This window comes from Pan paniscus, chromosome 8 (genome assembly GCF_029289425.2).
Source record: "Pan paniscus chromosome 8, NHGRI_mPanPan1-v2.0_pri, whole genome shotgun sequence".
NCBI lineage: Eukaryota > Metazoa > Chordata > Mammalia > Primates > Hominidae > Pan > Pan paniscus.
In genome coordinates, this window is record NC_073257.2 from 71,501,767 (window position 1) to 71,528,870 (window position 27,104).

Sequence of the window (27,104 nt, forward strand, 5' to 3'; positions counted from 1 at the left end):
TTGCAGAGCACCAGCATGTTGCAAACACACAAGGACTGGATTCTGTGTTTAGTATGACTATCTCCAAACCCCAAAGGCTGCCGGACAGAGCTCTGGCCATGTGGCAAGGCTGTACACTACACTGACACTGAGGCCTTGACTCATCACTTTACCGCCCAGGGTCTTATTTCTGCACCTGCCTAGCAAGGCCCTTAGGCTACATGAGTTCTAAGTCCCCTTACAACTTTAAAGGAGAGAAAAGCAAACAGGCACATGGACTGGAGATGGATGCACAGAATCTGGCATGGAGTGGGTGCTTAGACACTGTGTTTGGAACGGAACCAAATGTCCAGACAACACAAATAGGTTTCAAAGAATTTCACTGCACAGGAGTTCACATTCAGAGATCCCTGGTCTCCCATAGGAACAGAGGTATAATGCCATGACCCAGTTATGGCTAGAAGTATCCATTGGTGGCTGGGCACAGTGGCTTATGCCTATAATCCCAGCACTTTGGGAGGCCGAGGTGGGTGGATCATTTGAGGTCAGGAGTTCAAGACCAGCCTAGCCAACATGGTGAAACCCCTTCTCTACTAAAAATATAAAACTTTAGCCAGGCATGGTGGCACACTCCTGTAATCCCAGCTACTTGGGTGGCAGAGGCACGAGAATTCCTTGAACCCAGGAGGTGGAGGGTGCAGTGAGCCAAGATCATGCCATTGCACTCCAGACTGGGCAACAGGGGGAAAAAAAAAGAAGAAGAAGAAGTATCCATCGGTTGTTCTCATCCATCTTCCTCTGCCACTTTCTCCCTCATTGTACTCACACTAAGCAAGACTCTGAGTGTCAAAGGAGATCTAGTTGTGTGGCTGGTTTATTCCTTCTTCAGCTATTAGATAGGATTAAACTTAGAGTAATAGGGAAGAAATTAAGTGGCAAATGGAATAGGAGACAAAAGATGAAGGTCTGGAGAAACAAGAAGATCCCCAAGTAGAAGGGAAAACAAACTGTTATAAATGGAGGACAAGAAGGCAAAGAGGAAGAAACTCTGCAGACCAGCTGTCCTCAGTAATATTCCTTCCCACCCCTCACTGACCCATTACCTGAGGACAGTCTGCCTTTTGGCACCATGGGCCACTTGTAAGTCCTCCTGAACAGAGAGTGGGGACTTGGACACACTGTGTGGGATGGGTCCATGAAGAGATACTTGTTCTGAGGATCAAGGAACCCATGACAAGGGGACGGGGAGATTTGTCTATGAGTAATCTACACTAGCAGTCCCAACCTTTTTGGCATCAGGGACCGGCTTTGCAGAAGACAATTTTTCCATGGACTGGGGCACAGGGATTGTTTTGGGATGAAACTGTTCCACCTCAGATCATGAGGCATTAGATCCTCATAAGGAGCATGCAACATAGATTCCTCACATGCGCAGTTCACAATAGGGTGATGCTCCTGAGAATCTAATGCCACCACTGATCTGACAGGAGGCGGAGCTCAGGCAGTAAAGCTCGCTGCCCACTGCTCATCTTCTCGGGCTGTGCAGCCCAGGTCCTAACAGGCTACAGGCTGGTACTGGTCCATGGCTCTGGGGTTGGAGACCCCTGATCTACACCACTGCCACATACATGTCCTTCCAGTGGATGGGTGATCTGTCCTACCAGGTCTGTGCCCTGCAGAGCCACCCCAAGAAGGCTTCAGGACAGCTTGCAGTGAATGTGCAGAGTTCGTGTCCACCTTGCAGGCATGATGCCACACATCCAGCTCCACATGGAAAGCCAGGCAGCTTTCCATGCAAGAGCTGCACTAGGCTCTGCAGTATGAGGCTATTAGCAGCCCCTTCCTCGTGGGGCTTCCAGTCTAGTGGGAGATCACTAATAAGCAAGTAAACAAATCAAAAAATCATGACAGTTATTATTGTCATAGGGCTATGGAGGAAAGAAACAGCAAGCCCAGGGAGTGAGTGACTAACCACCCATTTCACTTCCATCATGCCCGACTTAGTGACCTTCAATGCAGGAACATGCTTTTCCCTCTACAGAAAGATGAAGGACCCTTCATTCCAGGTCCTAGTAAACCCCTACAGTCCTAGTGCCACCTCAACCCAGCCCTCTCTGATAGGACTTCCACTCTCCCTGCCTCCCCAAGCCCGTCACTCAGGGCCAGCCTGCTAGTGCTTTTCCTGGTTTATATCCAAAGTCTCCTCAAACGAATGTCTAGAATCTGCAGGAAAATTGAGTAAGGGCTAACAGACCCTGTAAAGAACAATGACCACCCCTGCTGCTCCAACTATCCCATCTGGTTAAGAAAGAAGCCAGAGAGAAGTCTGTGAAACGTAGGTGTGGTTTTCTTTAAAAAGCTAATTTTTCCCGTTTACATAATGGAGAATATGCTACTTGTTTTAGAAAATACTCTACTCATTTTCTCTCCTCTACAATTACTCAGGTCCCACTTTAGTTGGGTTGAAATAGAGAACACCCACACAGGCTGGATGGTTAAATACTATTTTAAGGTGCCTTTGTCTGCAATTCACCAGTCCCAGAGCAGGCACAGCTTACATTTAGTTTGTATGAAAGGCTTTAGTCCTCCTCTCCCATCCTTTTATCTGTCCAAGAATTGCATATGATTCCCTATGATGATATGAAGCAAATCAAGTTGGAAATCTGCTCAAAATTGGGGACATGACTGGGTCTCCAAATGTCTCCATTTCTACTTACCACTCTTCTTCCCTGAATTTCAATGTTTCTTGAATATATGCCCACCCACATACATACAACACCCTTCCTTTCCATCTGCTGATTCACCTGCTCTCTGCCCCCTCCTCCTCAGACCCTACTCAGCTCTAGTTGTTTCTCAGCCAAGATCCCATCAAATTATTGAGCCAGTTCTGATTATCTTATCTCAGCAGGGGGCCCCCTAGTGTCTCTTTTAGCATCTTGTTTATTTCCTTCACAAGGCTCGCCACATTATGTAATTTTGTGTATTGTTTATCAGCTCCATGAGAGCTAGCACCGTACCTCCATTGTTTACTGCTGCATCCTAGCGCAATGTGTAGAAAAGAGCCAACCAATAAAAAGGCTGCCATTGTATCTGAGTTTTGTCTTTCTGGGTCCTTTAGCCAGTATTTGCAGGGGGGGCAGGGGTCTCTGAGTATCCAATATTGACCCCTCCTGCTGCCCTGGTTTAGAAACCTTAAAATGCTTAAAAATCACAGGGGAGTTTATAAAAGACGTGCACTCCCAGGACGTGCCCATTCCAGAGATTCTGGTTCAGTAGGTCTGAGGCAGGGTCTTTCACCACAAGAAGTCCAAGGGCCCTATTCCCTGGGCCTTGACACACTATAAATATCTCAGTTGCCCACTTAGCTCTACTTGCCCCAGGGCCAAAAGCTTTTCTCTGAGCCCCAGCCCTCTGACTCCCTCATTGCCTTTTTATCCTTCAGTTGGTTCCCTTGAAAGCTGCCCCCACCCCTACCAGGAGGTATAAAGTGTGAAGTGCTCAGAAGCAAGAAGGTATTGCTTCCTGAACTTCTGGATGTTCTTGCCAACACAGTGGGACTTCTCCCAATGTCGACCATTACAAGAAGAAACCAAATTTATCCCTCCCCTAAAGTAAAGACATTGGACTTTTGGCGAATCCCTCTGGGGACAGCGTCACTTGTGTCTGAGCATGGTTTGCAGCACAGCACACCTCAGCTCAGCCTGCCCCAGCTTCCCTCTGTTCAGGAGCTCAGCCCTCACTCTCCGCCACCTCCCAAAGGAGAAATTCAATGTAGGAGAACAAGCTATTCACTTTAAGGAGCCTTCTGTTGACAAGAAAATCCAGGTCTTATTTGGATCCTATCAGCAATTCTTTTTAAACAAGGACAACCTAGCCACAATATACAATAATAAAACCCACGTTTCCTTTAAGCTAAATGACTTCAACCTGGAAAGGGGGAATCCTATACTTGATTTCACCTCATTGTGATATCCTTGTTATGTTCACTTTATTAAATGAACAATAAGAACAAGATGTTTGGGAGAGAATAATACCATTTTATAAACTCCCTTTTTTTTTTTTTTGAGATGGAGTCTTGCTCTGTCGCCCAGGCTGGAGTGCAGTGGTGTGATCTCGGCTCACTGCAAGCTCCACCTCCTGGGTTCACGCCATTCTCCTGCCTCAGCCTCCTGAGTAGCTGGGACTACGGGCGCCCACCATCACGCCTGGCTAATTTTTTATATTTTTAGTAGAGGCAGGGTTTCACCATGTTAGCCAGGATGGTCTCTATCTCCTGACCTCGTGATCCGCCCACCTCGGCCTCCCAAAGTGCTGGGATTACACGCGTGAGCCACTGCGCCTGACCTATAAACTCCCATTTTAAAGTAGAACTCTGAGCTTTTCTAGATAATAAGACTGATTTTTCTGAAAATACAATGTGTCTCACTTACAACTCATGGAATGAACTTCAATAGTTTCTCAATGGAGTTACTAGTACTTAAATTATCCAAAAGCACAGGTCTTAAATTGGATAAGCCCCTAACCAGTCATTTTTCCCAGAACATTAATTAAATCCCAAGGGCTGAAGTCCAAAGCTAGTCTGGGTTGTAGCCCATATGGTTGTTTATTTGTGGCTTTGTTTCCATTTATTTTAGCCCTGAAAAATATTCGCCTTCAAAACTAAACTTAGTAAGATGGTAGCACAGGAGATGGCCCACTGGGCCCTTAATCTGGCTCATTCTGTGTCACAGGGAAAACCACCAAATGATGCTGGCACATAGGCCATCTACTTTTTCTGATAACACTACCTTAACTCCTTCATTTTCTAAAATTCAATGAATATTTATTAGAAATCAGTAAGTATTCACTGAAAATTATAAAATCACATGCCATATGAAATAACATATATCTATGCCTTTAAAGATGGCAGGTCACATTGGAAAGCATGGCCATTTCCTCAAATACTAATTTTTAAGTTATATATTTTTAAATTTTGAATTGACACATAATAATTATACATATTTACAGGGTACACGGTGAGTTTTGATACATACATAGTGATCAAATCACAATAATGAGATTATTCACTACCTCAAATATTTACCATTTGCTTGTGTTGGGAACATTCAAAATCTTCTCTCCTAGCTATTTGAAAATCCGTAGTAAATCATTGTTGACGAGAGTCACACTACAGTGCTGTAGAATACTAGAACTTATTCCTCTTATCTAGCAATGATTTTATATCCTTTAACCAATCCCTCCCTGTCTCTCTCTCCCCCTTACCCTTCCCAGCATCTGGTAACCACTATTCTACTCTCTACTTCTGAGATCAACATTTTTTCTTTTTCTTTTTTTTTTTTTTTTTTTTGAGACGGAGTCTCATTCTGTTGCCCAGGATGGAGTGCAGTGGTGCAATCTCAGCTCAATGCAAACTCCACCTCCTGGGTTCACGCCATTCTCCTGCCTCAGCCTCCCGAGTAGCTGGGACTACAGGCACCCACCACCATGCCCAGCTAATTTTTTTTTGTATTTTTAGTAGAGACGGGGTTTCACCGTGTTAGCCTTGATGGTCTCGATCTCCTGACCTCGTGATCCACCCACCTCGGCCTCCCAAAGTGCTGGGATTACAGGCGTGAGCCACTGCGCCCGGCCAAGAACAACTTTCTTAGCATTCACACATGAGCAAGAACATGCAGTGTTTATCTTTCTGTGACTGGCTTATTTCATTTAATATAATTTTCTCCAGGATCACCCATGTTGCTGTAAATGACAATATTTCACTCTTTTTTATGACTGGATAATATTCCATTGTATATAAGTACCATATTTTCTTTATCCATTTGTCTGTTGATAGACACTTAGGTTGTCAAATACTAATATTTTGTAAGAAAATAAGAAAATTCAGCTCTTGTCTCTCTATAAACTTGAGTTTTATAACCTTCAGAAGGCCAAAAATGTCCTAAAAAAGACAATAGGTGCCAAGGCTAGGAAGGCCAGATGTCCCAACTTGATATGTGTCCCTGTAAACCTCCGGGAAGTGAGGACAACAAAGTCCACTCTTGTACTGCAGCTCTTTCACCTCACCCCTGTACCAGACCCAAAGCTGGATACACATTTGCTTCTCAATAAATCCTGTTGAAAGAAAGAATTACCCTTAGAAGAAAACATCTCAAAGGTCACAGCTCTCAGGAAAAATTTGGTCTTCAGTTCAGCAGTAATATTTTCTAAAAGTTAGCAGGGGTAGGGGGAACAGAATATATTTATGAAAGCTGTCAACTTTGTATTTCACCAAGTGAGAGCATGTAAGAAAGAAAACAAACAAATCCCCTCCCCATCATTTCCTCACAAAATGAAAATTTTAAGAACAATTTCTAAGTGAAAGGTTGTTCATAGACTTTATAAAAAAACTCACTATATTCATTGCTCTTACGTTCATACTTTTGCCAAAAAGCAATAAAAACTACAGCACAGGCTGGCCCCTGGGAGCCACTGAACTGGACACAGTTCCTTCCAGCCTTACATGAGAGAGTAGGAAATTAGTAGTATGAAGAGATATACATGAAAGAGTGAGCAACAAGAAAAAGGATCAAGATGTCATGCCAGAGAAAACAGGAGGAGCCAATGGGACAAAGTGACAGGGGAGCTGGGGAGATGGGTAGGCTGCCAGGCAAAAGGCAGCACAGGTGGGTCAACTAGGCAAGTCCTGCCTCAATGCCTCTGCTCAGCCCAACACCTCTGATGCTTCTCCGAGGCAGTTCCCAGACAAGGAAAAATAGAGGCAGCTGCTGGCATGGCTTCCACTTTTTCTGCCAACACCACACTAAGGATTCCCCTGAGGGTGAGGCTCACAGACCTGGTTTCCCTGGAAATAAGAAAGCAGGCTAGATAGCTGCATCTGAACAACGGGGCAGAATAAACCAGGCCTGGAAGCCATTCAGAACTTTTTTGCCATGCAGTTCATTCAACTGGGAATGAGAACTAGTATTCATACCGTGAACATGTTGGCTACAGGATGTCCTCATTGACACTGATAACAAAAGTTGTCTAAAATTAAATGAATCATAGGATACTGCTCCAGCTGAGGAACAAACCTTGGTAGGGGAGCAAGGTGACTCTACCTCAACTCAGAAAGCCATACCAGAAAAATGCTAAGTGGCATCCTTCAGGGGTCCAGCAGAGAGGAAAATTACCTTGGAGATCATGCTTCCAGAGACCAACATTATGCAGCATCTAATTACTTATCTTCTGAGAATAGCACTCCTAGATCCTAAGTGGGAAATATGGCCCAAGACTAACAAATCAGCTTATTCCAAACACCAACATCACAGGAACTGGTTCAGAAATGGGCACATGCCCCAAGCCAGATAAATCAGACTGACGTATGGGACTTTTTAGAACTGGGAAGGAGAGACTGTTATTTCACTGTGTGGTAGGCAGAATCCTAATGGTAGCCATCAAGATTCCTATATCCTGATAACATAATCAAACACTAATCTAGGTACTTCTATGAAGAGATTTGCAAATGTAATTAAAGCTTTAACTTAGCTGACCAAAGATACAGATTACTTGGCTGAGCCTGGACCAATCGGGGATGCCTTTAAAATGCACAGAGTTTCTTCCAGTTGGTAGCAAAAGACAACATTATAGAAATTCAAAGCACAAGAAGGATTTGCCACGCTGTTGCTGGCTCCAAGATAAAGGGTGAGGAGGGGGAGTGTGACAGCCTCTAGAAGCTGAGAGCTGCCCTCAGGTGACACCCAGCAAGGAAGCAGGACACACAGTTGCACAACTACAAGGAACTAAATTCAGGCAATGACCTGAAGAAGCTGGGACGGGGGCTTTTCTCCAGAACCTCCAGATAAGAAACTACCCCAGCCAGTGCCTAGATTTCAATTTCATGAAACCCTAAGCAGAAAACCCAGTTGAGTCCACCCACATTTCTGACCTACATAACTGTAAGCTAATAAATAAATGTTTAAAGCCACTAAGCTCTTGGTAATTTATTACCCATTAATAGAAAACTAATATACACTGGAATTACTAAATAATTTGTCCCTAAAAAGGGGCTGACCTAAATAAAGATGAGGCCAATATAGAAAAAGAAGAACCCAGAGATAGAAATAGATGGCATCTCCAGTGATGAGTTTTCAATCCCTGGACCTAGCCATGCATAGAGCCTATCCTGATCCTAAGTTTTCTGCTATATGTCAATAACATCCTGTTCTTATTAAAACCAAGTTGAATTGACTTTCAGTCACACCGAAAGAATCACAGATACTTTTTAAAACATCCTCACTCAATCCCGAACTAAGGCCTAACCCTATAGACTGGGTTTGCATTTGAATAGAAAAATAGAGCTGCCTATTCTTACAGAAATAATACCATTCAGTCAGCTCAAGAATGTTAAAGGCCTAAGAAGCCTCTTCCTAGACCATTTTCACAAAATTAACACAATTTTGAGGAAGAAACACATCCTGAACAAAACAATAAGTACCATCTTGAGGCTTGACATGGTTTGATGCCAAAATACCTATATGATAAACTGTGGATGCTAATAAAAACACAATCTAGTCCTTCACATGGAGATACACAGAGGCATAGACACATGCATACCGACTCAAAGAGGGACACTGCATGTGTGCAAATTGTCCTACTTTTAACAAAATTAACATATTAATGGATTCTTCATAGATATCTTTGACATTGAGGCTAAAGTTTAGTTATTATGACCAGCATAATTGAACAGATAAGAGTTAACAGTAGTATGGGAAGAAAAATTAATTTTTCATATTGATTTCAGGTAAATAAATCATCTCTTTCATACCAAGCTAAATAAAAATAGGTATCTCCTTTGTAGAATAAGACTGCAATTACAGATCCAAGGTTAAACTTCTTAATATTGATATTAGGTCATTATTGAACATCTGTTGCATGCTAGTAATTTATTACATTTGTTTCTTATAAGATAGCCTCTTCCTCTAGATTCTAATGGTATTCCTAAGGAATTTGTCCTCTTTTGGTAGAAAAACAGTCAGAATATAACACAAGTCTGAATCCATGCTCATTGTGAGCATCTTCTCTTCCTCTGGTTCCCCAGTAACCAATGAGAGTGATGAGGACACACACAAATCTGGAAATCTCCTGGCTATTTTTGATAAAGTCAATACTAAATTTCAAAGCAACAACAGAGGCAGAACATACCTTTAGAATGCCCTGTAGGGTCAATTAACAGCAAAAATATTTCTACCTTATTCTATAAACACAGCACTCAAAATGGAGTCTTCAGAATAGAGTTACAGTAATATTCTTTCCATTAAAGAGATGTTATTATCCTCTCACTCTAACCCATTTATGCCTAGTGTTCCATTATTGGAACGCTAAGCATGTGGGAGTTATTTATATCCTACTGCTCAAAGTCATTGCCAAGGTCTGATTGCAAAAATTCAAAACATCGCAACCTTGGGCATAAATGGACAAAGCACTCATAAAGGGAGCACAATGCAGTATCAGAGAACTTGTGCTTGCCTTTTTCAGATGTTTTAGGTTCTGCTAGTTACCAGGTGAAATGGCTTAGCCAGTGTGACGGTGTTAACATTCCTCATGAAGTAACAATGTGACTGAAATTTCTCCACCTTCAAAAATCATTTCTCTTTCCTACTCTCTACCTCACAGTTAGAAATGGGGAAGCAAGGTGGGAAGGATAGATTATCATCCCCTTTTGACCCTCACTGTTGAGTCTACCAATTTCTTCTCCCCTACAAAAGACAACACCATCCTTTCCCATTCCATGACCTGGATATTATAGGACTCAGCGACTTCCATCTGGGTTGGTTTCTTCCTCTCCGTCAGTGGCCCCTGACATTCAGTTACTTCAATGTCCAGGCTAACAATCATGCTATTGTCTGGCTTCATAATTCCTCAACCCCCTCAGTTCCAGGGTTCCTTCCACTTCACTATGGCTGGCTGCCTCAGCAAGTTGCAATAAACTTCAAGGATCTCAAACCTTCTAAACATAGTCCCCATCCCCTCTATCTCATTCACTCCCTGCAACTGAACTTATTCTGTCCTCCTAATTTTATTAAGGTTTTAGATTTTTCTATGTTCCTACAGTGAGTCATCCCACTTAGACTCCTTACCATGTGGGAAACATACCTGGGGGAGACAGACACCTGTCTCTATGGTTTTACTCTGGGGACAAAAAAAAAGTCAGTATATCCACCTAGTATTTCTCCCACTGATGCCTTAAGTCTTAGCTACCTTGAAATCCTCGCCATTGGAGGTATAGAGTTTATTGGTGTGCAAAAGACTCATGCAACATTTATCCATTTTTGCATTCCAGGATTTAGCATCTGCTTCTTTGTGCTCAACACATCTCTCTTGGGTAAACCCATTAACCCATGAGAAGATTGCTTTATTTTTTTCAGATTTATAAGCTGGCATCTTAGGCCTGGAGAGGATAAACGATAGTGATGGTCAATGCCAGCACAAGAGAGTTTCATGGCCAATAAGCCTCAAAGACAAGGGAAATAAGGAATCCATGTAAGGCCACCAAAGCTTCTCCTTCAAGGTCAATTGGCTTGTGGCTGACCTTACCTATATAACCTTGAAATTCCAGGTAAGAAGTAAAATGTAAACAAACTCATATTCACTCAACTGACATTGTTTTATCCAAAAGGTAAATGCAGAATACCTTCAAAGTATCTATCAGATAAGAAAATAAAGTGTTTTTCCTGAGCACAGAGGCCGTGAACAGTTTTTGAGGTGATAACTTCCTTCTGTATGATGATGACATAAGAGTTGGGTTGGGTGAGTATAATAAAGAAGAAAAGAAGGCCCATGGTGACCCAGAGCTTCAGCCTGCTCCAGCCATACCACTCCAGATCCCCAGTTGATCACAATTCTTCACGTACAATAATGTGGCCTGTCTCTCGTGTGAGACTGATAAATAACTATGCTAAGCACATATGTCTCTGCTATTGCACTACTTACTATTCACTCCCCAAACTAGGCTTCAGATGGTGGGTTGGCCAGGAGGAGGCCTTAACCATGAGTTACTTGGTTTTCCTTATTCCATCCCTGATGGGAAGCTATGGCTACACTCTGCAAGCACTGGGAAAATGGAAGAAGGATAGAATCAATGAATGTTAAAATTGAAAGGCCTCAATACTATAAGATCTCACTTATAAGTGGAATCTAAAAAAGCCAAACTTTTAGTAGAGAGTAAAATAGGGTTACCAGAGGCTGGTGGGAAGGAAGGAGGTGGACAGGGAAAGGGGAGACATTAGTGAATGGGTATAAAGTTTCAGTTAGAAAGGATAAATCAGTTTTGGTGTTTTATTGCACCACACAGTGACTATAATTAATAATAATATATTGTATATTAGCTGAAATAGAGGATTTTAAATGTTCTCATCACAAAGAACTGATACATATTCAAAGTGTTGAATATGCAAATTTGCCTGATTTGTTCATTCCATAATATATCAAAACATCACATTGTATCCGATAAATATATACAAATGTACAATTATTATTTGTCATTTAAAAATCTAATTAAACTTAAAAAAAATCTCTGAAAGGACACCTAGAGTTAGCCCAATTCAAAACTTCCTACAGAGTTAGAAATGCGGAAGCAAGGTGGGAAGAAAAGATTATCACCCCCTTTTGACCCTCACTGTTGAGTCTACCAATTTTTTTCTCAGTAGTTTTAGTTTACAAAGGAAACTAAAAGAAGTTGATGTGGTGCTCTTTCATATATAGTCTGGGAGTTGGAAACAGTAGTTTGAGGACCCAATATGGCTTTTTTTTTTCAGGGAAGGAGAGATTTATTCGTTTTCTTTATAAATATGTTATTTTTCTTAATTGGGACTGAAGCAAGGAATGTGATCTACAAGCATACAGAGAGTAAAAACAATCATTGTTCTTCATTTTATCTTTCAAGTACCTTTCTGATCTATTGAATGATTATGATTACATGGACTGGCAGACTGACTAAGACCAAGGATTAAGGTGGATGAGACACTGACAGATCTCAAGTCTAGAATATTTTCCAGTCAGGATTCGAAAGATCCTAACCCCCAAAATCTGATGTCTTACCGAGACAGAGTCATACAGCTCAGGTGAATGTCAGTAGAGAGATTTAATCAGTTTTTTTCTGGAAAAAACTCCTATACTCTAGTCCCAGAGACACCAAAAACCGTGGAATAAAAAATGCAATTCCTATCAAGAGACTCAAAGTCAAAAACTGGGAGCTCTAGGCTGGCAGAAGAAAAATGAGACTGGCAGGTGTCAAATCTATACTCATGCCAAGTGGAAACAAGAAGTTAGTGAGCTCTTCAGCCCACTAGGAAAGTATGAGAAACACACACAGAGACAACATACGTGGATACGCTACACCATGTATCACCATGCCAGGCGGAGAAGACCTCGGGTCAAGTGCCAGCTCTGGAATCAAGCTGAGCCCCATCTGTCAGTCACAGAGCAAGTGGACAAAGAAGTACAAATAGTAGAAGTGAAATACCAGACGTAAAATTTGGGGAATGTATAAGGTACGTAGGTAGCATCTTGTAATTATTACTATGTACAACATATGGAAACATCTGGAAAACACTTTTGGACCATGATTCTCATGAGGCTCAAGAAACTCTTTTTTGGTTTTAGACTCGCAAATTGGTATGGAAGAGAGTGCAGTTATGGAACTGGTAGGTTCTTTATAAGGATGTGTGGGGAGGTGGTGAATAAATAAAATAAAGGAACAAAAACCAATGAAGAGAGCTAACATAACAAAAAGTTCTACCTTACATGTTTATTTAGAGATGGGAGGCATACTCCTGTAAAAAGTCAGCTGTACAAAGAGGCCAGAAAACAGCTCATAGTAATAAAGATATATATGAAAGATAACAGCAGCTCTGGTCAACAACCAGAAACAAGTATACAATGAGTTACAGCAAGGCAAATGAAAACTATGACTATATACCAAACATGAATGACCCTCATGAATATAATATGGAGCAAACGAAGCCAGACACAAAAGAGCATATGTAATCCATGAATAAAACACTAAAAAATACTAGTTATCTTCATAGGAGAGTAGTGACTGGAAGGAATTACAAAGAGGCATCTGGGATGCTGGTAATATTTTGTTTCTTGATTTATGTGCTGGTTGCACACTTTGTAAGAATTCATTCAGCTGTATACCTATGACCTGTGCACTTTTCTGTATGTATTTTCTATCCCCATTAAAAATATAGCAATGTTTCCCATTTGTGTTCCATAGGGACTCTGTCGCCTAAAGAAATGTTATTAGGTGGTTCTTCCATAAAAGAGTTTGGTGTTCAATAAGTTGAGAAATGCTGGGAATGGGACATTTCAATCCATGAGTGTGAACACATCCACCCTCTTTGATGATCTCTGTCCCATTCATATTGCACGTCCTTCAAGTTTCCCCAAGGTCTTTTCTGGTCTCCCAAATTTTGGCCATAACAGAAACTGCGTGAAAGAATGTGGGTCAATCTATATAGTTCACCCCCTGATGGAAAAAAAAACACTGTCAGCACATACTGTATTCAACCAGTCTGGATCAGCAGCGTCACCTCTGTATGGAAGTGCACACGTTTAAAATATGGCGATGCCTGCTGTTTCAGATGGACTTCTCCATCCAGTGCTCTTAGGCTCAGGCAATCAGTGCAGTGAGCTGGCACACTTCATGTCATTTGCAAACACAATGTAGTGAAGGAATACAGAAAAGCAGGTTTTCAAATATAGCTTTTCACAACTGAGATTTGGGAATGTTCAAGTGATCTCAGCATTCCCATGGATTTGCAGCTCAAAAAACAGTTTCTCCCAAACACTTGAAAGTTATCGTGAGTTGACTCTTATAATCACCTCATTTTTCTAGTCACTTATGTCAAAACAAAGCTTTGCTCCTTTACAACTAGCATTTTGCTTGTTCACAGCGGGGCAGACAGCTGCGTTCACTGATTCAGGCTCTTGCGTCTTTTCTCTTAAACTCTTTTTCACTCACTACTATGAGGAAGATTGTAGAATTTGGAGCCTGTCTGTATGCACACACACAAAAATAACAATTCTGTGTTCTTATCTTCAGGACACTTTTTACCACTTTAGCTATTTAACTTGGCTTAACCAAGCAGCAGGTTTACCTTTAGCTATTTATTTCTACCAAGTTCTACCAAAAAGAAAGAAAAGAAAAATAAAATCACCTAAATTAAGTGAAATACCCTTTTTGTGGGGTGGGAGAGGAAGAGGAGGGAGGGATGCATCTTCAAAACGTCAAATAAACAATTTGCGTAAAGTCCATCATTTCTCTTTTTGGCATCTGATCATCAGGTCTTTTCATTCTCTTTGCTATGACCTTAATCAGACGTACTAAATACCACCCACTACTACTTAATTTACAATGAGGACAAGAAGAGCCAGACAGAGTATTCCAAACCAATGTCTTAAACAATGGCATTCATTATAATAGATATCATAATTATATTACATTAATTTCATACAGGAGAATTCAATTACATATTCCAAAGAAAATCCAGAACAAGCTAATTAACATCATGATGTCCAGTTTGGTGGGAAATGATTTGGATTGGAAAATACGGCTTCACGTCTCGAAGTCTACTAAGAAAATCACATTGCAAACACTAAACTATATCATTCTTAGTGGATAAACAGTAAGTATGATTATGTTTGGAATTGCAGAAGCTGTTAGGAAAAACAGAGATGTAGACAAAATAAAATTAAGAGAAAATTTTGCAAATGTTAACTGTCACCGCCACGGTTATACAATCCTGAAGCAAAGCTGAAAAGAGTGTAACAAAATGACTGCTGGACTTGGGTTAGGGCCAAGACATCGCAAGCCACCTCACAAACAGTATTTTAAATGTTTGCTCCGGAAAAAGGAAAAACATTACCAATTGAACAAAGAACTATAAGTATTACAAGTTCACTTAAAAGCAAAAATACTAAGTTTTCATGAGAATGAATTCCTAGTACTGTGAAAAAGAATAGTAAATCTCATGATTGGCTAATTCATGTTCTTATAACCAGTAATGATTGCACGTACCTCATTTAAGTCCTGCCGAGTTTCAAAAGCATCCTTTGGCGAAATGGCAGTCCTCTGGTCTATTCTATAAAATACAAAGAAAAATTATTTCCATTTAAAAGAAACGTTTCAGTGATGTACATGTGAAGCTGGTGGCTGTACCCCTGATAAAAACCCTTGGTTGTGTCCCACTGCCTGTAGAATAAAATACAGACTCCTTACAATGGCCTGCAGCACATTATAGCACTTGAATCCTGACAGCCTCCCTGGTCCCCTCTCCTACCACTCTCACCCTTGTTCACCACACTCCAGCCACCCTGGCCTTCTCTCTGTTCCTTGAACAGGTAGTGCTTGCTCCCTGTTCAAACCTTCACACTTGCTGTGCCTGAGCCCAGACTGCTCTCCCCTGGGATCTGCATACAATTCACTCTTATCACCATGTATGCATCGGCTCAGCTCACAGGGCACCTCCCCAAGGAGGCCTCCCTAACTAGACAAGACATGCCCTCACCCTCACTCTCTAGCATACTGTCCTGTACATTTTCTTCTTAGCACTTCCTCCTATTGAAATTATACATTTATTTGCATGTCCACAGTAAAGTGTAAGCTCCAAGGAGGTAGTGATTATGTTTATTTTCTATACTGCTAAAACCTCACCTATTAAAAATTCAATAATTGTTTTGATTGAATGAATGTGATCTGATACAGTTGCAGAAAGATACCATTTGTCTGCTGAAGACAGCTTATGGAAATTTCATCCTATCTCTTAACTTACACAATAAATGTTATAATATATGCTGGGTACCATGGTGCAATGGTTTGGATGTGGTTTGTTCCCACCAAAACTCATGTTGAAATTTGATCCCCAGTGTGGCAGTGTTGGGAGGTGGGGCCTAGTGGGAGGGGTTTGGGTCATGGGATCTGTGACAGGGGAGGGATAAGGAAGTGAGCTCTTACTCAGAAATAAATTTGTTCCCATTGTGGTTTTGATTTGCATTTCTCTAATGATCAGTGATGTGAGCTTTTTTTCATTTGTTTGTTGGCTCCATGTATGTCTTCTTTTGAAAAGTGTCTGTTCGGCCAGGCGCGGTGGCTCATGCCTGTAATCCCAGCACTTTGGGAGGCTGAGGCATGCAGATCACTAGGTCAGGAGTTTGAGACCAGCCTGGGCAATATGGTGAAACCCTGTCTCTACTAAAAGTACAAAAATTAGTGGGGCATGGTGGCAGGTGCCTGTAGTCCCAGCTACTTGGGAGGCTGAGGCACGAGAATTGCTTGAACCTGGGAGGCGGAGGTTGCAATAAGCCGAGATTGCGTCACTGCACTCCAGCCTGAGCGACGGAGTGAGACTCAGTCTCAAAAAAACAGAAAAGTGTCTGTTCATGTCCTTTGCCTACTTCTTTTATGAGGTTGCTTGTTTTTTTTCTTGTAGATTTGTTTAAGTTCCTTATAGATGCTGGATATCAGACCTTTGAGGGATGGGTAGTTTGCAAAAATTTTTTCCCATTCTGTAGATTGCCTGTTTACTCTGTCAATAAGTTCTTTTGCTATGCAGATGCTCTTTCATTTAATTAGATCCCATTTGTCAATTTTTGCTATTGTTGCAACTGCTTTTGGCATCACTGTCATGAAATCTTTGTCTAGGCCTGTGTCCTAAATCATATTGCCTAGTTTGTCTTCCAGGGTTTTTATAATTTTGAGTGAAAACCAAATACCGCATATTTTCACTTATAAGTGGGAGCTAAATGATGAGAACACATCAATCTATGAGACACATAGAGGGGGACAACACACACTGGGGCCTTTCAGAGGGTGGCAGGTGGGAGGAGGGAGAGGATCAGGAAAAAATAACTAATGGGTACTAGGCTTAATACCTGGGTGATTAAATAATCTGTACAATAAACCCACATGACACAAGTTTACCTGTGAAACAAGCCTGCACTTGTACCCTGAACTTAAAATAAATAAAAAGAGGGAAGGGAAGGGAAGGGAAGGGAAGGGAAGGGAAGGGAAGGCAAGGGAAGGGAAGGGGAAGGGGAGGGGGAGGGGGAGGGGGAGGCGAAGGGGAAGGGAAAGGGAAGGCATTTGTTCCCTAGAGAACAGCTTGTTGAAAAGAGTCTGGCTTCCTTGGTTTCACTCTCTTGCTTCCTCTCTCACCATGTGATCTCTGTTCAAGCCAACTCCCCTTTGCTTTTTGCCATGGGAGAAGCAGCCTGAGGGCCACACCAGGTGCAGCCACCCAATCTTAGCCTTTTCAGTGACCATTATTGTGAGCCAAATAAATTTCTTTTCCTTACAAATTATGAAGCCTCAGGTATTCTGCAATAGCAACACTAAATGGACTAAGACACATGGCGAAGCTGGGTTTTGCCACTACATGACTGACAACAGAAGAAAATGAATTTAAGGCATATCTACTCAAAGTCATTTTCTGTAGCTTACAAACAAAAACAAAATACACAAAACTCCACTGTTGAAAGATCCTTAGGTCCAAATCATAATTTGTCAAATTCTATGGTCCAATGTCATCTGTTAAATAGAATTCAAGTTTTTCTGAGACAGTCTGAATGCTATTATATAATAAACATATTAACTTATAGTTATTATCCTTATAAAAAGGCCAGTTATCTTAATGAATAAGAGATTTGTCAGTGTTAACATTTATAAAAAGATTTCTTTGGGGACCTAATTATTTACAGTTACTATTCTGCTCCAATTTGCATCCTGAAGAAAGCATATATGTCCTCTAACTGGGCAACAGGGTCAATATCTAAATGTCATAATGCACATTTAGAAATGCCAGGAGCCTAACTTCTTTAAAATATTCTTAAGAATACCATTTTTTTTTCACTCTACAAGCTTTGCTTACTGTGCAAACAATTTCTAATGAGAAAAGTTAAGGAGATGGTAATAGAAGAAAATTGTGAAGGTCAGACTAATGTCCTCCATGCCTGAACAAACCAGCATTTCCCTCCTGGGTGGGAGACAGCCTAAGGCTCCCAACCACAAGCTCAGGCTTAGATAGCTCAAGGGGAAAAAGAGAGTGAGGAGGAAGACTGCTGGCTCACACATCTAATATCCATCAATCCCCTGAACCACAAACAGTGATTTCAGTGCATCAGAAAATACAAAATAGCTCTTTCCTACAAAATAGGCAAAAGCAGTCTTGGAGACAGGGGTTAATCCACCCTACTCAGTAACACCTAACACTTTGAATGGCTCGTAGTTTCTTTGTAACCCTCAGTAGTTCTCAAACTATGTTTCTATAGAGTAGCACCAGCAAAATGGAAGAGTGGTATTCTCTAATAGAAAAAATATTTACTGGTTTACACTCTTCAAATACAAGTTTTTCTAGGGCTTTGGTGCAAGCTCCCTGTTGATGAGTGACAGCAGATGGTAAAACAAATAACCAAGTAGCAAACATTCATGAAAGGAAGCAGAAATATACTTTGTTAAAAATATATGGTATATATTAGTGAGATATAGAGAAGAGCCTACGTAGAATATACTCACATGATCTTCCAAGGAAACTACTCTTAACCATTAGATAAACCTCCAGAACAAGTTTGAGAACTGTAGTCTAGAGCATCAAAGGTACTTTAATTTAATAACCATCTGAATGTCTACTGTGTGCCTGGTCCAGTGTTGTGGAAACAATAATAGACAATCAGAGGCAGTGCCTTAAGGAGACTTAGAATCTAGTGAAACTTAAATGATGATAAAGCTAATGAACACTGAGTCTTGAAGCCACTTCGGCAAATCAAGCATCAGGGCAAAAGGGTTGATGTTAGAATGGAGGTGAGAGGCCAGGCGTTGTGTCTCATGCCTGCAATCCTAGCATTTAGGGAGGCCAAGGCAGGTGGATTGCCTGAGCTCAGGAGTTCGAGACCAGCCTGGGCAACACAGTGAAACCCCATCTCTACTAAAATACAAAAGATAACCAGGTATGGCGGTGTGCACCTGTAATCCCAGCTACTCAGGAGGCTGAGGCAGGAGAATTGCTTGAACCCGGGAGGCGGAGTTTGCAGTGAGCTGAGATCGTGCCACTGCACTCTAGCCTGGGTGACAGGCAAAACTCCATCTCTAAAACAAACAAACAAAAAAGAATAATGGTGGTGAGAAACTGGAGAGGTAGAGACAGATAAAAGACATTTTTCAAGGATAAAAGCAATCAAGAAGTCTTGGGTGTGGATTCAAAGTATGGAGTGAAAGAGATGCGGTAATCAAAATTATTACAAACTTGAGTCTGTGTGACAAGGAAAATGGCAGGTTTCTTTTTTTAATGAAGCCAGAAAAACATGTAATGTTTTTCATAAAGAGAGGCAATTCATGAGTTCAGATTTAGATATTTGAAGCTTGAGGTGAGACTGAAATAGAGAAGTAAAAATGTCTGGCCAGGGTTCACCCTAGAATGGGGCACTCTAAGTGTGTTCAGCAGAGAAGGGGGGTGATGATAATTATGATGGTGTACAGTGGCCACAGATAAGGTCATGTGGGCAGATTCTGCATCACTTTTTGCTTCGTTATGTGCTAGGCAAAGGACCTAGCACCTTCTCAGTATGTATCTTTTCAAGAGATGGATAAATGAGAGAAAGCACTAGACCCAAGAATGACTTCAATTCACCAGCCCTTACTACCCCAGAGTGGGTCTTCCAGGCAGTTTACTTACATTATTTTATTTAATCTTCAAGGTCATCATATGAGACTAGCATTATTATATCTATTTCACCTAATAGGAGAAAGGGTAGTTAAATACTTCATCCATTCAGTCAACAAATATTTTTTAAACACCAAAGATGTGCTAGGTACTGTTGCAGGTGTTGGGAACAAAGCAGTGGATAAAATAGTCTGCCCTTGTGGAACTTATATTTTCACGGAAGGAGAACAAAAATAAATAAACCAGTGACTATCTATGGTGCACCAGATGCTAAGTATTATGGAGAAAAAGAAAGCAAGGCAAGAAGAACAGGACATGCAGGAGAATGGCCCAAGCTCACACTGCTACAAAGTGTCAGTCTCCTAGAGATAATGAGAAACAGAAGGCGAGAAAAGAAAAGGCCACTGGATTGAAAAAGATAAAGGTCATAGTAGAAGAGGAAAAATAAATGAAGCTTCTCACTGGAGTTTAGCAATGAATGATGGAGAACTGGAACAACAGCTAGCCATCTCAAACTGCCTTCTTTTTAAGATCCTTAACGATACTGCTTGAACCATTTACAATATTTCCTGGAAGCTGGCCTACACACAAAAACTCGGTCACACTGAACACTCCCTCCAATTCTCTTGCCGCCTGTGTCCAAAACAATAATAGGAAAGTAACTAAGCAAATATATATCAAATGCATGCTTTTAAAGGGGACCAAAATGAGTCAGCCAGTCATAGTACTGTGCTAACTCCAATGTAACCTTGTCCTCTAGCCCAGGTCCTGGCAATGAGAAATGCAGCCTGCACTCCTCAGAGCCCAATTATGGCCCTCAGTAGTGATGAGCATGTGATATCTCCAACCATCACCACCACTACTACCACCATGACTATCACCACGATTCACCAACATCATCACCCACCACCACCACTACCACCACCACCATTACCACCACCATCACCACAACTACCACAACCACTGCCATCACCTCCACAATCACCATCATCACCATCACCATCACCATTGCCACCATCACTACCACCACTGCCACTACCATTGCCACCACCACTGCCACCACCCACCAGCATCACCACCATCATCACCCCCACCACCACCACCAGCACCACCAACCACCATCACCACCACCAGCACCACCAACCAGCATCACCATCACCACCACCAGCACCACCATTGCCACTGCTGCCACCACTGTATAATTCAAAGTAAAAAATACTTCTCAACAGAGAAATGCAAAACTTAATTTTGTGCTGATATGAAAAGAGCTTTTCCCTGGATTCAAACTGCAAACTTGTGGATAGCCTATGACTACAAACTTGTGGATAGCCCACTGAAATACAACTTTTCTAAAAATGTTTGATGTTCCCACTTTGCTGGAACCCTAAAGCTCGTGCTGAGTCAGCCTGTAGGGTCATCTTCTAGTGGCCTCCTCGCAGGAGGTGTACTGGAGTTCAAAACAATAAACCCAACTAAGCATTAAGATATTTTTCTTGGCCTAAGGACAGTGTCAAACTGCAGGATGTGATAATTTGTGAAAACGCCACATTTTAGCTCACAGTTGTATATTTACACCAATGTTTGAACTATCTATAATTAAATTAGCAGAGGAAAGTGTTTCCTATTTCAGTGAAAAGCTTCCCCATCTTGCCAATGGCTCATGGAAGACAACTGACAGCTATCTAACACTTTTCTTTCCCTTAAGCCCAATAACCAAGTTATTAACAAGCCTCTCAATTTCTTATCCCAAATAATGTTTGTGTCTGTCCCCTCCCCTCTATCTCTACCACTGCCATCTGGGGCCAAGCCACCAGCACCTCTCATCTGAACTACCTGAATGACAGTAGTTTCTCCCTGGTCTCCCTACTTCCCCTCTACCCTCCTCAGGCCACCATTCACACAAGATCTTTCACTACCCTTCTGCACACTATACTTAAAATAAAACTCAAAATTCTGAGAGTATTGTATGACACCCTGAAGGATTTAGCATGTGCCCACTCTTCAACCTTAGCTTGCATCATTCTCCCTCTCTGAACTCCAGCTACACTGGCATTCTTTCAGTTTTGTGGATGCACCATGCTCCTTTCCAGCACAGGCCTTCACATGTGCCTGTAATGCTGTTCCCTCTCCACTTTCTCTCCTAAGTAACTCATTCACACTTTAGATGCTAGATAGCTCCCAATCAGGTCTCCCTTTCTTATATATGTTCTCACTGTTTTCTGATCTTCTACTTTCTGCTATGCAGCAGGTCTCAGTTCTTAATCATGTATTTGTGTAATTATTTGATTGTTTCTTTCTCACGATGGTGAGCACTGTGGAGCAAGGACCATAGCAGCCTTGCTTAGCATTTTATCTCTAGGGCCAAGTCTGGCATATGACACACAGTAGCCACTCATATGTTTGTAAATAACGTATTCATCCTAGGGTTATGGGCAGCTGCCAATTCTTATATATTTCTGAGTGTGTAAAGTAATTATAACTGATGCTCCCTCTTCCACCTATAGCATGCTAGCAGAGCCTAGAGGATGGAATGACTCTCATTCCCATAACAAATGCATTTCTTCCCTGAAGAGATCTATGAAAGATTAGTTAGTAGCTTTTGAACCCATGACCTAGAAAACCTGGGCAGAAAGAGTAAAAAGAGAGCATCCAACACACTTTTCAGAATACTTCACATAGAATCAGAGCCTTAGAACTGAGCAGTGCTGACTCCCATCACATCTTCAGAATTCAGGATATTCCACTGCATAAAAAATTGAGCCTCTCTATTAGAAGGCAATACTTGGGATACACTAATGTATACCCGGATGACTGCTGGCTGGCTGTATGACTGGTGTTTCCTGAAACTCTTTTGAAAACAGAAGGTATATCCCAAGAGGACAACCCTCTGAGCAAAACATGTTTTATATACAAACAATAGCTCTATATGCAGACACAGACAAGATGCCAATAGATTCCAGTAATATTATTAGAAACAATAACAGCCCTTAATACCAGTAAATAGAAAGTTCCTTTCTCTAGAGAGTCGAAGCCACATTGAAGACATTCTCTTATTGGTTCTTACCAAATGTCTGCTAAAGGACTGAGGTCAAATATTAAGCAGCCAACTTCAAAGACTAAAAAAAAACCAAGCCACAGTGTTCAAAATTATTCCCCGAGAGACTACTGAAAGAAAACAAAACTAGAAGTCCATGGATGTTCAGAAACTGACTTCCCAACCCATGTATCCACTTGTCCAGGCCAATGAACTCCCAAGGATGCTTCAGCTAGAAACAGAACACTGATCCCCAATGGTATACCCTCCCAGAAGCCAACTTCCCCAACCACCACCTCCCACCTTGTACTTCTCTGAAGATTAGAATCAGCCAGTATTATTAAAACAGAGATTCCTGGGCCACAACCCAAACCTACTTAATCAGAATTTCCAGAAAAGTAGGATGATGACATATAGTTAACAAGCACTCTAGGGGATTCCTAATTGGGGAACGCTATCCTAAAGGTCAAAGTGCAACAGCCTGGGAGGACACCAGTGGCTAAAAGGTGCAAGTGAGGAACTTCTTTGAGTATAGGAGTGACATGGTGTTTCTGGCCTGGTCCCCCAGGGAACACATTCCCAAAGAGAGAAAGGCTGTGCCCCTCAAAACACCATGAAAAACTTCAAATACAGGGCAGCCCAGCTGTCCTGGAAAAGGTACCACTTCTCACTTTGGTGAGCTGGAACAGACACCAGAAGCAGCCAAGACCACAGCAATGCCCAGAGAATGGGTGAGCAGTGAGTCAGGTGCACAGGGCAAGCTTCAGAATTGGCAGAGTGGAGGTAAAGTAGACATGGGTGTGGTTTAAAAGACACTGTGAACCATAAAGAACACATTTTGGATGGAATATTGAGGACACAGGATCCAGCAGGTGAATGAGTGAGAGCAGAGGCCCCAATAAGACATTATTAGGAGTAATAATTATAGCAGCACCTGGTTTGCTGAGCAGGCTACAAGGCACTTTGCTTTCATCACCTCATTCATTCCATACACTTAGTAAATACATTCCATACACTTAGTAAACAATGATCAGACACCTGCTCCATGTGCCAGGCAGTGCTCAGCCCAGGAGACGAGTGGTTGTAACCAATACTTCAGCTCCAAGGACACTTCTGCCCACCTCAAGCCTCTGCCAAGTTTCTTCATTCTTCTGCCTCAAAGTTTTTTGCTAGACAGGGCTCATTCCCTCAGCCTGCATGTGTGGCAGATTTAACTCCCCTGGGAGCAGCCCGCAGCCGGAAGAGAAGGTGGGGTGTGTGTGTGTGAATAAATGCTGCAGCCCTTTCCTCAACTTTCAGAGGGATAAGTCTGAGATACTGCCTACACAGTTCCTCAGAGAGACCCCAGTTGCTCAGAGTGGCAACCTACCAAGTTACACACCTGTTGTGGGCTCTTCCTCCTTCCCTAGATCCTGCTTCCTGGGACCGCCTTCCTGTACCCAGCTCCTCCTATCTATCAGAATCCACCTTCAAGAGGAACCTCAAGTAAGAAAGCTGTGACAAAGTCGACACAATCTCTGTCTTTTGGAGCTTACAGTTGGGGGAAAGAGAAAAACCTCATCACACAAATGAAGATTTAGATCAGGGACAGATGCAGTGAAGGGCACAGAGTGTCACAAGTGATGGGCTGGGGGTGGGGGTGCGGAATTTAAATGACAGGTGAATAGCTGATGAATATTTGTAACTACGTATCACACTGGCTGCTGTGATATCACAACTGATACTCAGACTTGCAACACTTTAACTTTTAAAGTATCAATCAGGTTAGCTCTTGGAACACAAGAATATTTTTCAAGGCACAGGGGATTTGAGTAGGCATTAATATTAATCAAGCCTAAATGCTGCCTGTTCCCTATTCAAGATTTTCTTTCTCTCCCAAAAGGAAAGAGTCACGAGTCTCTATCCTTCACCTGTCATCTTCCCTCCATCTTCATTGTCACCAGCACCTCCCACAGGGATGATATATTAGCTTCCAAGATGTACCCCTAAGTACAACACACAGTATAGTGTACAACACACAGTACCCAGAGTGATCGTTTAATGTCAATCTGAGTTTGTCACTCCTGTTTATAACCTCCAGTGGTTTTCCTCTAGACTTAGACAAAATCCAAGGATCAACAACCAGGCTACCAGGCCCCATGCAGCGTGTCCACCACCAACTTTTCTGACATCATCTGGTACATTCTCTCTGCAGTTCAGCACACTCCAGCTTTACTTGTCTTTGCTGATGCGACTTGACACAAGATGAACAGAACCTGGATCAGTGTCGGTCTGAGGAGCAAGGGTGAGTTAATGATCAGGGAGGCAAGTCGGAGGAGCCCTGGTCTTTCCATGCCTTTGACTCAGTTAAGTTTGGCAAGCCACACCAAGCCTTTCTGACCCTTAAAATTGGTTCTTAGTCTTCTTGCTCCATCAGCTCCAGGTTCTTCCCATGCCCCCAAGTCACCCAACACTATACTGATTTCATCTGTTCAGCATTTTTCATCTCCAATCCACTTCTTCTGACATCAACCTCCCTTTCCCTTGGGAAACTAGCTTTCCACAATTCTACATGAAAGGGTAAACATGTGGCCTGAACTAGGCCAGTTAGTTCCTTCTCCCTGAAGTCAAAACTTGAGCGGGAATGAAAAGCTGTTGTATTAGCATGGGATCATCCAGTGATAACACCTCAGAGAAACATGTCCCTGTCATTGTGATTCCAGAAATCCATGGACCAGGCCTGGTTCTTATCCTTCCCAAAGCATATTTGCCCTTAGTTCAATTTTTAAAGCTAAGCAATAGCCTTCATTTAGATTCCTTTCCTTGCCTGAATCAAACACAGTTAGTTTCCATTGTTTGCAGAGAATACCAACTACATTACCAAGAAACAACCACTTGTCATGCAATAGCCTGGGTCTCCTTTGTTGCACACGAGCAAGATCAGCAAGACTGACAGTAATTACACATTGAAAATGACCACTTTCTTGATCCCCACTTTTCCAACCATGACTATTCATGGCCAACTAGGACCACTTTGTCATGTACAACCCCTTTAAAAACCTTTTTGAAATTGTCTGAATCACATGTCCAAGTTGAGAAAGCGAGTCCAAATCACTGGAATCTCAACTGGCAATTCAGTTGAGATTGAGTTGGGAAACCAACTTGTCCAAGGTATGCATAGTTTTTGGTTCAACTAGAGGGAAGTTAAGGTCTAGCTTAAAGATGTGCAGAAAAACAGATCTATGAAGGTAACCTGGGCTCTGTGCAGGATGGATATGGAAGCACAAGAATTTAGCCAGTGTACACAAAAGCAAACTAGAGCTTGTAAAGGACCAGGTACATAAAGGACCATAATGAAATATGGCCAAGAGAGGCGTGAGATTATGGAGGGCAAACCAGAATTCCATGGGATTGCTTACCTAAGAATCAATAAGCAGAAACTTTACTAAACTACTGAACCTATGAGTTCAGCACTGTGCTGAAAACTGCACAGTCAAAAGAATTACAGAAAATAGGCATATATCCTATTTGAAGAGATAAACCAAACTCTTTGAATACTAGTACCATGTATCTAGTTACATTGAATATGTTCTAACTACAGAGATCAACATGGGCTATTGAGAAAGGAGAAGGTGCATGAAAAGCTGGGAGAGAGCTGGGCTCTGAGATGAGATTAAAATTTAGATAAATGGTGGAGAGAAGAGAGAACACTAGCAGCAAGATAGATGTGTTGGCAAGCCATAGATCAATACTGTGGAGCTAAGCAAAAACCTTCATGGAGGAAGGATCTCCTCTCTTATGGAATAGCAACATTAATCTTTCGAGCCCCTGCTGTGGGCCAGACCCTGAATGAAGCTGAACATGCATTTCATTTAATCCTTACGACAGTAGCTCTGGGAAGTAGATATTTTCATTTCCATCACACATCTGAAGAAATCAAAGCCCAGAGAGGTTAGGGAATCTGTCCAAGGAAGCAACAAAGCTGGAACTAGCATCCAGGTCTGCATACTGTCAAGGCCTTTCCTCTTTACACTACAGTATCTTGGATATTTCCTAGGCCCTTCCCAGGGGCTCTATTATGTGTTTTTAGATTTATTCAATAGGCTGGGTTTGGTCAAAACTGTTTTCTTGTGTTGGTGCTAAACTTAAGGCACTAAGAAGACTTCAACAGCTGTCTTATTCCTGCATCTACCCCTTCTCAATCTTTCTCCCCTTGGACCCCACCCCCACTTAAATGGGTCTTGATATTTCCCTTGTCCCTGCATCTGCAGGATCATCAGAGTGCTCTTGATAAGAATTCTGTGCTACTGGACCCCTGAGAGGCTTGGCATGCTGCTCAAGAGTATAAGAAGAGACTCTCTACTGAGGCAAATGCTGAAGAAAAGAGGCATCTATGATACAAATTATGGCTTTAAACA

At 41.9% G+C, this 27,104-nt stretch overlaps 1 protein-coding gene across 5 annotated transcripts in view; it reads right to left on the minus strand.

The window, feature by feature from the left end:
* FAM13C (family with sequence similarity 13 member C) overlaps positions 1-27,104 on the minus strand; it is a 117,804-nt gene that overhangs the window by 42,749 nt on the left and 47,951 nt on the right. For all 5 annotated transcript variants that reach the window (XM_055092820.2, XM_008974649.4, XM_008974647.4 and 2 more), the window contains one exon: positions 15,038-15,101. In XM_055092820.2, the coding sequence (XP_054948795.1) occupies positions 15,038-15,101 (64 nt within the window). The remainder of the gene's footprint in view (positions 1-15,037; positions 15,102-27,104) is intronic.